This window comes from Bos mutus, chromosome 19 (genome assembly GCF_027580195.1).
Source record: "Bos mutus isolate GX-2022 chromosome 19, NWIPB_WYAK_1.1, whole genome shotgun sequence".
NCBI lineage: Eukaryota > Metazoa > Chordata > Mammalia > Artiodactyla > Bovidae > Bos > Bos mutus.
The window spans coordinates 10,956,736-10,972,014 of NC_091635.1; the positions used below are offsets into that span (position 1 = coordinate 10,956,736).

Genomic DNA, 15,279 nt, shown 5'->3' on the forward strand with positions numbered 1-15,279 from the left:
GTCAGCAGTGGCCACAGGACTGGAAAAGGTCAGTTTTGTTCCAATCCCAAAGAAAGGCAATGCCAAAGAGTAATGCTCAAGATTCTCCAAGCCAGGCTTCAGCAATACGTGAACCGTGAACTTCTTGATGTTCAAGCTGGTTTAAAAAAGGCAGAGAAACCAGAGATCAAATTGCCAACATCCGCTGGATGATGGAAAAAGCAAGAGAGTTCCAGAAAAACATCTACTTCTGCTTTATTGATTCTGCCAAAGCTTTTGACTGTGTAGATCACAATAAACTGTGGGAAGTTAGCCTAGGTACCCAATTAACACAATCTGATATATAGTTGGAGCATGCTGCATGTTGCTAAGTCACTTCAGTCATATCTGACTCTTCATGAGCCCATCAACTGTAGCCTGCCAGGCTCCTCTGTCCATGGGATTATCCAGGCAAGAATGCTGGAGTGGGCTGCCGTGCTCTCCTCCAGGGGTGCTCTTCTCAACCCAGGGATCAAACCCACATCTCTTACAACTCCTTCATTGGCAGATGAGTTCTTTACCACTAGTGCCCCCTGGGAAGCCCATATAGTACTGTACTGTAAAAGGTTTCTAATACCTTCCACACAAATAATACATTAAAAAAGAAACACACAAAAATAAAACATTTTTAATCTTACAGTGCCATACCTTGAAAAGTACAGTAGTACAGTATAACAGCTGGCATACAGGGGCTGGCATCAAGTGAACAGGCAGGACGAGTTAGTGACTGGAGGTGGGAGAAGGGGTGGGAGATGGAAGAGCTAAAGGCTCGTCAGCAAGAGCAGACGGAAGGCAAGCTGCACTTTCACTCATGCCCGATGTTGATGACACAGCTTCTGGTTCCTTGCTGGATTCAATTTTATCTACTAACTTATGTGATTGGACATGAAAACGCACATTCACATCTTCGAAAGTTTGAAACTTAAAGGTTTGTATGTAGGGGACGTACCGTATCATGCTAATCCTTTCTGGCCTATAAAGTTTCTGATGAAAAATCAGCTGATAGTCTTATGGGGGTTCCCTTGTACATAACTAGTTGTTTCTTACTGCTTTTAAGACTCTCTCTATATCTTTCACTTCTGGCATTTCAGTTATAATGTGCCATCATGTGGGTCTCTTTGATCATCCTGTTTGGGACATTCTGTGTTTCTTGGATGTCAATTTCCTTCACCAGGTGAGGGAAGTTTTAAATTCATTTTTGGCTGTGCTCGGTCTTTGTTGCTGCATGCAGGCTTTCTCTTGCTGTGGTGAGCAGGAGCTCCTCTCCAGCTGCAATGCGAGGGCTTCTCATTTGGTGGCTTCTCTTGTGGTGGCGTGGGGCTCTAGAGCTTGCAGGATTCAGTAGTTGTGGCACGGGGGCTTAGTTGCCCCACAGCATGTGGACTCTTTCCAGACCAGGGATTGAACCTGTGTTCCCTGCATTGGCAGGCAGATTCATATCCACTGGACCACCAGGCAAGTTCCTAGGGAAGGTTTTAGTCAGCCCAAGAGACAGGCAGTTAGTAACTTTTCTGAAAGGAAATCCCAGTGCTGCTGGACCACATCCTTCCCCCTTTTCAGCAATGCTCCTGAGGGGATGCAAAGGGCATGGGACAATTACTAAGCTTCAAACTCCCACAGGACCCCTGAGAGGGCTCTCCCTGAGGCTACCTGGGAAATACATAAATAACACAATTGCCCTTATAGCCCAGAGCTGGGAACCCTAGGGTTCCTCTGGAGGTCCTGGTATTAGTGGACAGAAACACCCCCATCTGCACCCTGCTCCAGAAGCAGGCAACCTGGACATGAGCCTGTTATTGCGTTCGTTGCTCCACACAGGAACAGCCTCTGAGTACTCAAGCAGATTTTTCATGTTAATTTCCAATGATGTAGACCATTGAAGAAGAAGCAGTAGGTCACCCTTGATGAACACAGGCAGGAAGGTAAGCTCCACAGCTGGGGTGGAAAACAAGCCCCAGTACAGCCCCCATGCACAATAGCAGACACTGCCCAAGCTGTCCTGGTGCAGTGAGGACTGTGAAGGTAGATAAAGCATTCTCTCCATCTCTGAAATGTCAGGTCAAGAAGGGAGGAATAGACCTAAGTATTTGTTCATAAAAACATAATGAAATCTTGACACTTGCATAGTTTGGGAGGAAGGATGATGTCAACCTAAAAGTCTTTTCCACCAGAAGACGAGAGATTCCCAAGGCAGATTGTGGGAGCTGCCTAAAATGAGGGGCAGTAAAGAGGTGATGGGGAACACCAGGCAAAGTAGTTTCCCTGCAGGCTGGTATGCCCAGAAGGGCTCCACAGAGACAACAGCGGGGTTTATTATTTATTGATTTTTTTATGGCTGTCCTGGGTCTTTGTTTTCTCTAGTTGCGGCGAGCAGGGGCTACCCACTAGTTGCGGTGCTCGGGCTTCTCACTGCAGCGGCTTCTCTGGTTGCAGAGCGCAGGCTCTGGGATGTGCAGGCTTCAGTAGTCGCTGCACGTGTTCTTGTAGTTGCAGCTCCTGAGTTCTAGAGCACAAGCTCAGTAGTTGTGGTGCACAGGCTTAGTGGCTCTGCCATGTGTGGGATCTTCCCAGATCAGGGATAGAACCCGTGCCTCCTACATTGGCAGGCAGATTCTTAGCCACTGAGCCACCACAGGGAAGCCAGGGAATCCTAGCAGGGGAATTCAGAACCAGCCTCCCCATCTCTGCCCCATGGACAGCGTGAAGGACAGTTTCTTTTACACACAGAAAAGTCCAAGGTGAATCTTCTAGGATGGTTGAGGATTTCATGTTTTATTAATAACCCCTGCACTCTGAAAAGGGGAGTCTGTGTTTTGACTGAGAAATTCCTTCCCATGAGACTGATTCTTGTTATTGGATGGCCCAAGCTTGGATGGATTTGGGAATGTGCACCCTCGGTCAAGGCAAGGCTGAAGCTGGTCCGCTGTCAGTACAAGGTTCTGGACTCCTTGATTGTAGGGCCCATGGGTATAGTACTCCTCCTTCCATCTACACAGGAATTCAGGGAAGCTGCCTCTTTGCTTCTCTTGTGTTTGTGGAACTCAGTTTTCTGAAAGTAAAATGGAGGCATTGAATTCTTCCTCCTCCAGTGTTCATGCCTTCATACACTCAGACATGGTCGATTTCTTGAACATTTCTTTGGTGCCAGGCATTATCTTAGACACCGAGGAAGCACGTGGTGAACAGAACACACAGGGACCCTCAATCCCCAAAGATTTTATTCCGGTGTTGAAGCCTGGACTTAGTGAAGTAGGTATTGTAAATTATGGTGGTGTTGGAAGAGGGGTGTGAAGGTTGACACCAGAACACCCAGCAAGATGCAGGAAGCTCAAGTCCTCCTAGGGATGTTTGTGCTGGAATCCCAGGGATGAGCAGGACCTGATGCAGGAACAGGTGGGTGGGAAGTGGTGCTGAAGGGTGTTCCAGGCAGAGGAACTGAGAACATCCAGTGGTGAGGACTGGGAGGAGGGTGATTTTGAGGGGATCTTGTGTGTTTAGGAAGCTGATAAATATCATATTTGGTGCTAGCAGAGCAGGCAGTGTCAGATGGTAGTGTTGAATGGACAGGTCACGGGGAGATAGTCAGGATCAACTGGGCACCGATGGAGGGAACTCGGGGGACCCAGGATGGCGTCTGTTGGCCATAAGTGGAAGAGCATGGGGATGAACAGCTAGGTGGCCAGTAGGAGGCTATTCAAGCCCCACTGTCAGCTCTTCCTGGCCTTTCTCCCTTCTAAAGGACAATATACCAGTGGCAGTAGAAGTCACAAGAGTGAAGAGCAGATCCAGATTCTGCTAGTGATCAGAGTATGACCTTGGGGCACCTCACTCAGCATCTCTGAACCTCAGTTTCCTCTTAGCAAAGGATGACAGCAGTGTCTGCCTCCAGTGGCCCTGGAATTTAGGATGTTCTCAGGTCAGGGCTTCTGGTGAGTTCAGTTGCTTAGTCATGTCCAATTCTTTGTGACCCCATGGACTGCAGCACACCAGGCTTCCCTGTCCATCACCAACTCCTGGAGCTTGCTCAAACTCATGTCCATCGAGTCAGCAATGCCATCCAACCATCTCATCCTCTGTGGTCCCCTTTTCCTCCCCACTTCAGTCTTTCCCAGCATCAGGGTCTCTTCCAATGAGTCAGTTCTTCACATCAGGTTCCCAAAGCATTGGGCTTCTGGTAGGATGCACTGATGGAAGTTCTGTTCCTTTAACACTGTCCTCCCTCTGCCCCCCTTCCCTGGTATCCTTCCCTTCCTCTGCAGGGAGGCTCTGGCAGGAACCTGCTCTGCTGTTTGACTTTTTTAATTGCAGTATAATTGCTTTGCAATGTTGTGTTAGTTTCTGCTGTACAACAACATGAATCAGCTATCTTGCTGTTTGACTTTATGGGAGATGCTCTTTTCTTGGGAGGGTCTTGCTCGGAGCCTGTGGAGTTAGACATGTAGCCTGGTGCGCTGCGTCCTGCTCCGTCCAGGTGAGCGTTCGCTCCTCCCTGGTGTGGCAGCCCGTCCTCTTTCTGGCCTCTCTAGGCATCACTCACCCTCCTCCTCTCTCCCTGCTTCTGTGTGTCGCTCTTCGGAACACATTGCTGACGGACATGCTAGATTGTACTTTCGATGTCAGTTTACTTCTCCTTTCTTCCTTTTTGAGGGAAGGTAGGAAAAAAGCTCCCCTTGTTCTTTGTGTTACTTGCACTGCCTCCCTGTGGGAAGTTGTGGTTCTGCATCCCTCTGCTGTGCTTTTACTGATGAAGTTGAATGACTGTGATGTGTTCCAGTTCCAAGCAAAAACTTTAAGAATTGCTGTGCTGGGACTTCCCTGGGGGTTCAGTGGCTAAGAATCCATGCTCACAATTCAGGGGGCCTGGGTCTGATCCCTGCTCAGGGAACTAGATTCTACACGCCACAGCTGAAGATCTTATGCCACAACAAAGACCCAGTGCTGCCAAGTAACTACATGTTAAAAAAAAAAAAAAATCACTGTGCATTTCCATAAGCTCCCTTGCTCTTTCCTTTTTGTCTTTATGAATGGCATGTCCCAAAGATGGGCTGCTTCTTCGGCCTGGATCTGTACATGAAGAAGATACATGAAGCAATGCTAGTCAGAGCCACCCACAACTTGCAGCTGACTTGTAACGTGTGTGCAAGCTCAGTAGTATCTGACTCTTTTGAGATCCCATGGACTGTAGCCCACCAGGCTCCTCTGTCAGTGGAATTTCCCAGGCAAGAATACTGGAGTGGGTTGCCATTTCCTACTCCAGGAGATCTTCCCAACCCAGGGATAGAACCTGCGTCTCCTGTGTCTCCTGCATTGGCAGGTGGATTCTTTACCACTGAGCCATGTGGGAAACCCCAACATCCATCATAAGTGAGGAAATAAATCTTTGTTTTTTAAGCCACTGAGATTTGAGGGAAGTTCCTATCGTGGTATTACCACAAGAAGAAATGATTACCATAGCATTTTTTCTTCTTTCTGGAATGTTGCTGGCTTAGACTTTCCATCTCTACCAGGGTAATTTTTGGTGCATTTCATTCTCCAGAGGAAAATGTGAGTTTACAATGGAGGAATCATTTCATTTAGAATTACACATTTGTTTGCATGGCCTCTTGCTAAATAGTACAGTGACTTTAAATAATTTGCTTTCTCCATTTACATTCCCCTTGTCATTACTTGTTCTCTCTAGTTGTGTTTTTTCTCCCTGCCCTCTCATTTTTTCTTGAGTAAGTTAGAAAGTGGCTTATCCCTCTTTTAAGTTTTTTCAAAGAAGTTAAAAAGTTTAAGAGCTTTATTGATATGCAATTCAATAAATAGCATATAATATATATAATGCAATTCACCCATTCGAATTATACAGTTCAATGACTTTTTATGTTCAATATCCACTGAACAGTGCAGTTATCACCACAACCAATTTTACATTTCATCACCCCTGAAATGAAGCCATACATTCCTTAGCACCCTGCACCAACTCACCCATCCCTCCCAGCCTTCAGTTCAGTTCATTTCAGTTCAGTCGCTCAATCGTGTCCGACTCTTTGCCATCCCATGAATTGCAGCACACCAGGCCTCCCTGTCCATCACCAACTCCCGGAGTTCCCTCAAATTCACGTCCGTCGAGTCGGTGATATCATCCAACCATCTCATCCTCTGTTGTCCCCTTTTTCTCCTGCCCCCAATCCCTCCCAACATCAGAGTCTTTTCCAATGAGTCAACTCTTCGCATGAGGTGGCCAAAGTACTGGAGTTTCAGATTTAGCATCATTACTTCCAAAGAACACCCAGGACTGATCTCCTTTAGAATGGACTGGTTGGATCTCCTTGCAGTCCAAGAGACTCTCAAGAGTCTTCTCCAACACCACAGTTCAAAATCATCAATTCTACAGTGCTCAGCTTTCTTCACAGTCCAACTCTCACATCCATACATGATCACTGGAAAAACCATAGCCTTGACTAGACGGACCTTTGTTGGCAAAGTAATGTCTCTGCTTTGGGGAAATAGATGGGGAAACAGTGGAAACAGTGTCAGACTTTATTTTGGGGGGCTCCAAAATCACTACAGATGGTGACTGCAGCCATGAAATTAAAAGACACTTACTCCTTGGAAGGAAAGTTATGACCAACCTAGATAGCATATTCAAAAGCAGAGACATTACTTTGTCAACAAAGGTCCGTCTAGTCAAGGCTATGGTTTTTCCTGTGGTCATGTATGGATGTGAGAGTTGGACTGTGAAGAAGGCTGAGCACCAAAGAATTGATGCTTTGGAACTGTGGTGTTGGAGAAGACTCTTGAGAGTCCCTTGGACTGCAAGGAGATCCAACCAGTCCATTCTGAAGGAGATCAGCCCTGGGATTTCTTTGGAAGGAATGATGCTAAAGCTGAAACTCCAGTACTTTGGCCACCTCATGCGAAGAGTTGACTCATTGGAAAAGTCTCTGATGCTGGGAGGGACTGGGGGCAAGAGGAGAAGGGGACAACAGAGGATGAGATGGCTGGATGGCATCACTGACTCAATGGATGTGAGTCTGAGTGAACTCCAGGAGTTGGTGATGGACAGGGAGGCCTGGAGTGCTGTGATTCATGGGGTCGAAAAGAGTCGGACACGACTGAGCGACTGATCTCATCTGATCTAGGTTGGTCATAACTTTCCTTCCAAGGAGTAAGTGTCTTTTAATTTCATGGCTGCGGTCACCATCTGCAGTGATTCTGGAGCCCCCCAAAATAAAGTCTGACACTGTTTCCACTGTTTCCCCATCTATTTCCCATGAAGTGATGGGACCAGATGCCATGATCTTCGTTTTCTGAATGTTGAGCTTTAAGCCAACTTTTTCACTCTCCTCTTTCACTTTCATCAAGAGGCTTTTGAGTTCCTCTTCACTTTCTGCCATAAGGGTGGTGTCATCTGCATAACTGAGGTTATTGATATTTCTCCCGGCAATCTTGATTTCAGCTTGTGCTTCTTCCAGCCCAGCATTTCTCATGATGTACTCTGCATATAAGTTAAATAAGCAGGGTGACAATATACAGTCTTGACATACTGCTTTTCCTATTTGGAACCAATCTGTTGTTCCATGTCCAGTTCTAACTGTTGCTTCCTGACCTGCATACAGATTTCTCAAGAGGCAGGTCAGGTGGTCTGGTATTCCCATCTCTTTCAGAATTTTCCACAGTTTATTGTGATCCACACAGTCAAAAGCTTTGGCATAGTCAATAAAGCAGAAATAGATATTTTTCTGAAACTCTCTTCCTTTTTCCATGATCCAGCAGATGTTGGCAATTTGATCTCTGGTTCCTCTACCTTTTCGAAAACCAGCTTGAACATCTGGAAGTTCATGGTTCACGTATTGCTGAAGCCTGGTTTGGAGAATTTTGAGCATTACTTTACTAGCGTGCACTCCATATGCCAGCAAATTTGACAATTCATTCCAATCCCAAAGATCCTTTTCAGATTTGGTCTATTATGAATGATGCTGTGATGAACATTTGTGCACACGTTTTTGTGTGGACATATGTTTTCATTTCTCTTGGGTATATACCTGAGAGTGATATTGCTGGCATATGAAAATTCTTCGTTTAGCCTTTTGAGAAACTTCCAGACTGTTTTGCAAAGGGAAAGAACTATTTTACATTCCCATGAACAGTTTTTAAGGACCCCAATTTCTCCATATCTTTGACAACACTTGTTATCCTATTTATTGATTCTAGTCATCCTAGAGGATGTGACATGCTATCTTGTGGTTTTGATGTGTATTACCTTAGCCCAATGGTATTGAACAGTTTTTGTATGCTTATTGCTCATTTGTATACCTTCTTTGGAGAAATGTCTATTAAGATCCTTTACTCGTTTTAAATTTGGGCTAATTTTCTTTCTATTATTAAAACAACTGTAATTGTTCTTTTTATATTCTAGATAAAAAAATCTCTGGTCAGTGCTCACTTTGGCAGCACATATAGTAAAATTGGGATCATACAGAGAAGATTATCATGACCCCTGTGCGAGGATGACACACAAATTTGTGAACTGTTTCATATTTTTAAAAATATATCTACCCAGTATGGCAAAATAAATTGAAAATTGGCATTGTATATCTTTGGAAAATGAAATATTATAAGCTATTCTATTTATTCACATATTCTTTAATTCCTGGATGATATATTAAGCACCTGCTATTTATTCATTAATCCAATAAATGTTTATTAAGCCCCCACACAAAAATCTCTGATCAGATATATGATTGGTAAGAATTTTCTCCCATTCTGTGGATTGTCTTCTCACATTCTTAATGATGTACAGATGCTTAAAAAATTGATCTATATTTACATATGGAAGGAAATATCCTAAAGGCAATCAGTCCTGAATATTCATTGGAAGGACTGATGCTGAAACTGAAACTCCAGTATTTTGGCCACCTGATTCGAAGAACTGACTCATTTGAAAAGACCCTGATGCTGGGAAAAATTGAAGGTGGGAGGAGAAGGGGACGACAGAGGATGAGATAGTTGGATGGCATCACCGACTCAATGGACATGAGTTTGAGTAAACTCCGGGAATTGGTGATGGACAGGGAGGCTTGGCGTGCTGCAATCCATGGGGTTGCAAACAGTTGGACCCAACTGAGCCACTGAACTGAACTGAACTGATCATATGGAGGAGTCCCATGATTGTCCAGCTGAGCCTATGAAAGGGGAAATAGATTTAATTTTGGAAGTATATTCAAAAGGTCACTTAGTGAACACAGCTAAGATAAAATCTGCAACCTTGTCTTTTTCAACAACAAAGGTGATGTTTTTCCCTCCTTCTGACTGACTGACTCCTTGTCTGACCCTCAGTTGGTTTTACACATGGGACAGGAACAGGGTTTTCATGTACTGGACCTACTCAGGTACTGACATCACTTCCTACTCAGGTAGCTTGGTGTGCATGCTTAGTCGCTCAGTCATGTCTGACTCTTTATGACCCCATGGACTGTAGCCCACCAGGCTTCTCTGTCCATGGGATTCTCCAGGCAAGAATGCTGGAGTGGGTTGTCATGCCCTCTTCCAGGAAATTTTCCTGACCCAGGGATTGAACCCAGGTCTCCTGCATTGCAAGCAGATTCTTTACTGGCTGAGCCTTCTGAACATACAGAATTAAGTTCTAGATCCTTTACTTTCCATTCCAGATATTTCGAATTTGGGTCTTAGTTCCCTTTCCAGCTTTTACCTCAGCCTGGAATCCCACCTCCACCTTATGCTCAAATCTCCAGCTCTCTAGCCCACTGACAAGATCCGCAAGTACATTTATAGCCTAGAAAACCTTCCTTTTCTGCCTCAGTCTGCTTTGTAGTAGAGGGGTGTGTGTGTATGTGTGTGTGTGTGTGTACATCCAACCAGATTTTGAGGTTTTAGAAAATAGGGATTATGATTTCTTCTTTGTTGTTATAATAACTTGAGTTATCTTTCACATATTTGCTGCTGCTGCTGCTGCTAAGTCGCTTCAGTCGTGTCCAACTCTGTGTGACCCCATAGACAGAAGCCCACCAGGCTCCCCCGTCCCTGGGATTCTCCAGGCAAGAACACTGGAGTGGGTTGCCATTTCCTTCTCCAATGCATGAAAGTGAAAAGTGAAAGGGAAGTCGCTCAGCCATGTCTGACTCTTAGCGATGCCATGGACGCAGCCTACCAGGCTCCTCCATCCATTGGATTTTCCAGGCAAGAGTACTGGAGTGGGGTGCCATTGCCTTCTCCATTACACATATTTACTAAATAGCTATTTGATTATTAAATTGGTTTCTGGTGGAACAGATAATAGGGCTTTCCTGGTGACTCGAGTAGTAAAGAACTTGCCTGCCAATGCAAGAGATGTGGGTTTGATCGCTGAGTTGGGAAGATCTCCTGGAGGAAGAAATAGCAACCCACTCCAATGGCACCTATGGGGTTGCACAGAGTCGGACACGACTGAAGCGACTTAGCAGCAGCAGCAGCAGCAGCTAGTATTCTTGGTGGAAAATTCTATGGACAGAAGAGCCTGGCAGGATACAATCCATAGCGTCACAAAGAGCTGGACACAACCGGGCGACTGAACATGGACACACTAGAATAGATAATAGATTGTGTCTTCAGAATGTTGCCTTTGGACATGATAGACCAGGTCGGATGAAGTCTGGTGTATGAGAGTGATTTGAAGGTAGCTGAACGGGAGATGTGGGGGAACCCTGAATCAAAATTGTATAGAATTTTAAAAGAGGCAGTTGTGTCTATCCCATTAAATTGAAATTTTTCTGAATTTAAGGATTATCGTTGTCTTATTTATCTAGCACTCTACCAGGTCCAGAGTTAGTACCTAATATCTGTGGAATGAATGAATGAAAGGTTCTAGACTTTCCTGTGAATACAGCTGAAGAAGAAACTACAACTAAAGAAATTTGGGACAGAACAGAATATAGAGAAATAAACCAAGAAATCTATTTTAACTTCCTTAAACTGTTTCCTACACTTCCTAGAATATTGTATCTAGTAGATTTCAGTAAAATGTTTAGTGTACATAGTATGTGATCAATACAAGTAAATTAAGACCATTCTTGTTTTTCTTCTCTAGAACTAAGAGACTGGCACCCTTAAGGATGGTGTAGAGTGAAATATGCTTAGAGAAGTTTAGTGGGTCTCATCCAAAGTTCCTTTCTCTGACTTTTGGGCTCATGGCAGGAGGGAACCAGAGCAGCGTCTTTGAGTTCCTCCTCTGGGGACTCTCTGAGCAGCCAGAGCAGCAGCACAGGCTCTTCCTGCTCTTCTTGTGGATGTACTTGGTCACGGTGGCTGGGAACCTACTCATCATCCTGGCCATTGGCACTGACACGCGTCTTCACACACCCATGTACTTCTTCCTCGCCAGCCTGTCTTGTGCAGACATCCTTCTCACCTCCACCACTGTCCCCAAGGCCCTGGTGAACATCCAGACCCAGAACAGGTCCATTTCTTATGTAGAATGCCTGACTCAGCTCTACTTTTTCTTGACATTTGGGGACATGGACATATTTCTCCTGGCTACAATGGTCTATGACCACTTTGTGGTCATCTGCCACCCTCTCCACTACGCCATGGTCATGAGCCGCCGGTGTTGCATCATCCTGGTTACTGCCTGCTGGACCCTTACGAGTCTTGTTGCCATGACACACACCTTCCTCATATTCCGACTTTCCTTCTGCTCTAAAAAGATCATTCCCAACTTCTTCTGTGATCTGGGACCCCTGATGAAGGTGTCTTGCTCTGACACTCAGGTCAATGAGCGTGTGCTCCTCTTCTTGGGGGGAGCAGTCATTTTAATCCCCTTTGGGCTCATTCTGGTCTCTTATATCCGCGTTGTTTCAGCCATCCTCGGGGTCCCCTCTGCCCAAGGAAGGTACAAGGCCTTCTCTACCTGTGGAGCCCACCTTGCTGTTGTTGCCTTGTTCTTTGGGACTGTGATCAGGGCTTATCTGTGTCCCTCATCCTCTTCCTCCAGTTCAATAGAAGAGGATACGGCAGCTGCCGTCATGTACACAGTGGTGACTCCTCTGCTAAACCCCTTCATTTACAGCCTACGGAACAAGGACATGCAGGGAGCCCTGGGGAGACTTCTCAGGGGCAAAGTCTCCTTCTCCTGTGGTCAGTGACTTTACAGAGAAACTGCAGGTGTCCTTTGTCCCCTCAGTGAGGAACATCACAGAAATTTCTACCTCAAGTGTCTCATTGCTAAATCCCACATATATACCTTATTGCCACTCGCTTCCCTTGCCTCTCCACCATGAGTTTGATATTAATGAAGAAAATCAAGACTTTTCATCTTTCTTTAATCTGTTAAGAGTTGCTTTTTTTCATTTATTTTGCTTATAAAGTGACTTTTCACAGGAATGAATGTCTTTTGCAATGTTCATAATTCTAAAATTTGCATAACCCCTTATACTAATTTATCAAATTTGACCATTTACTTTGCTGTACAGAAGAAACTAACACAACATTGTAAAGCAGCTATACTCTTTAAAAAAAAAAAAAAAAGGTTGATCAATGAAGTCATGGAAAGTAGTTCATGATCAAAATAGTAGCAAGTCAATATTGGGTGGCAAAGAGTTTACAACTTTCAGTGAACAAATATATTTTTTCCTATAAGAAGAGGAAATTACATAAATATTACATGAAGGTTATGAATCAAAAATCCTTGCAACCATTAGAACAAAGCTCTCAGCAGTGCAGGAATGATCTATGTTATTTTCAGTAAATAGGCTTATGAACAGTTTATAATGAGAAGATAAAGGAATCTTGTGTCCTCTCAAAGTTCTTTGTGTTGAAATGTGTGCCCTCTAGTCTCAGCCAAGGCTGAATCAAAGACAGTTGGAACTTATGATTTTTATTTCTACAGCATAAAATTCACAAGTCCAGATGAAGACCAAGAGTGAATGCAGAGACATTGTCTAAAGTCAAGACCATGGAACAAATTCATCACAGTTTCCTAAGGAAAGTGAGTCCTGAGTGGTTCCCAGGCAACCTGGATCCTAATATAAGTACCTCCTTTTACTTTGTTTAAGTCTAGTCTTCTCGTCTGTGGAATGAAATTATTGATATTTTCCTGCCTACTTAACCAGGATTTTGTAGGGAAAATGATAGTGGTTTGGCTATTATAAGAGAGAAGCTCTAAATAATTGTAGCTTTAAGAAAATTGAAGGGAGAGGGTGGGGTGATTTGGGAGAATGGCACTGAAACATGTATAATATCATATATGAAATGAATCGCCAGTCCAGGTTCGATGCAGGATACAGGATGCTTGGAACTGGTGCACTGGGATGACCCAGAGGGATGCTATGGGGAGGGAGGTGGGAGGGGGGTTCAGGATTGGGAACACGTGTACACCCGTGGTGGATTCATGTTGATGTATGGCAAACGCAATACAATATTGTAAAGTAATTAGCTTCTAATTGAAATAAATAAAGTTTTTAAAAAATTTAAAAGAAATAAAAAGAAAATTGAGCATTTATTTTTCTCTCGTGTACTAATAAACAGTCTCATGATATGTTGGCTACATAATCATCAAAGATCCAGGCTGCCTCTGTCTTGGTTCTCTGCCAACCTTAAAAACTGGTTCCAGGGATTTCCATGGTGGTCCAGTGGTTAAGACTCTGCACTCCCAATGCAGGGAGCCTAGGTTGGATCCCTGGTCAGGAAACCAGGTCCCACATGCCACATTTACAAGGTTCCACATGCCGAAACTGAGACCCAGTGCAGCCAAATAAATAAATTTTTTTTTTTTTAAAGAATGACTCCATATTATGGTCCAAGGTGACTGTTAAACTTCTGCCAATAAGCCTTTATTTCAACCAACAGGAAAGAGGAAAGGTCAACTGGAGAATGCATGCACCTCTTCCCCTTATATCTTATTGGCCAGAACTTGATCACTTGGCCTCAACTGGCTGCAGTTGAGCCTGGGAAATGTATTCATTATACTTGATGCCCATATGCCCTGCTAACATTATATTAGTATGGAAGAAGCAAAAACCTGTATCAGGGGAAAATCAGCTACCTCTGCTACAATGGGGTGCCATGATGGCAGTTAAAAACCCTGCTAGCTCTGTGGGAGAAGGCAAGGGTGGGATAATTCGAGAGAATAGCATTGAAACATGTATATTATCATATGTGAAACAGATCGCCAGCCCATATTCGATGCATGAGACAGGGTGCTCAAGCTGGTGCACTGGGATGACCTGAGGGATGGGATGGGGAAGGATGTGGGGGTTCAGGATGGGGAACACATGCACCCATGGGAACAATGTATGTAAAACCACCAGTGGCTGATTCATGTCAATGTAAATTAATTAAAAAAAAAAAAAATCCACAATACAATATTTTGCCTAAAAATAATTGGCCTCTGCAATTAAAATAAATTAATTAATTACAAAAAAAAAAAAATGGCAACCCACTCCAGTGTTCTTGCTGGAGCATGAAGAGCTGATGAAAACAGGTGAGCACTCATTTGCAGCAGCAGCAGCACTGATCAGGTAAATCTCTTAAGACTTTTGAAATACAAACTAAGATACTTTCTTCCTAGTGATCATAGAAGTTTTCCCATGGAGTGGCAGAAATGAGAATGGCTGATAATTGTGTGGTGTCTGAGACATCCTTCTCTTATTAAGAAAGAACTACAGTTGAAAACAAATGACCTAAGTATCCAGGATAATAAGTTGGAGACAAAGCAAGAAGAGTAATCCTAAGAAACAAGGAAGAGAAAAAAAGATAGTGATAGAAATCAATAAAATAAAGAATTGCAAACCTGTATTCAACAAACTAAAAAGCTGTCACTGGAAAGATTGATAAATGGATTTTTAGCAAGACTGACCAAGAAAAAAATAGGATAATACTGTGCACATTATTCCAATAAGTTACATAAAATAGGTCAATTTCCTGAAAGAAACAAACTACAAAAGCTTACTCAGAAGAAAGATATGGCCTGAACTTCAGTGCTATTGAAGAAATTGTGTTTGTAGTTAAAACATTCTAATGAAAAACATCCAGTTTCAGGTGCTTTTGTTGGAGAATTAAAATGTTTAAAGAATAAATAATACAAATTCTATTCTGTCTTCTAGAAACAGAAAAGGAGAGACCATTTTACAGCTACATTTATGAGGCACACATTACATTGAAACCAAAACCAGACAAAGCTATTACTTTTTTTGAAAGAATACTAGAAATGAATATCCCTCATGATCACAGACAAAAAGTCCTAGGCAAAACATTATAAACTAGAACTTAGCAAATTTATAG

The 15,279-nt window shown here is 43.6% G+C and overlaps 1 protein-coding gene and 1 non-coding gene across 2 annotated transcripts; both read left to right on the forward strand.

Annotated features, from left to right (window-relative positions):
* Positions 1-8,441: 8,441 nt before the first annotated feature.
* LOC138984067 (U6 spliceosomal RNA) lies at positions 8,442-8,548 on the forward strand. The gene has a single exon (XR_011461420.1). It is a non-coding gene; the product is annotated as a U6 spliceosomal RNA (small nuclear RNA).
* A 2,641-nt stretch (positions 8,549-11,189) lies between these two features.
* On the forward strand, positions 11,190-12,143 carry LOC102271400 (olfactory receptor 1P1). Its single transcript, XM_005909495.2, has one exon. It carries the CDS (start codon positions 11,190-11,192, stop codon positions 12,141-12,143), a length of 954 nt encoding a protein of 317 aa, XP_005909557.2.
* The last annotated feature ends 3,136 nt before the right edge of the window (positions 12,144-15,279 follow it).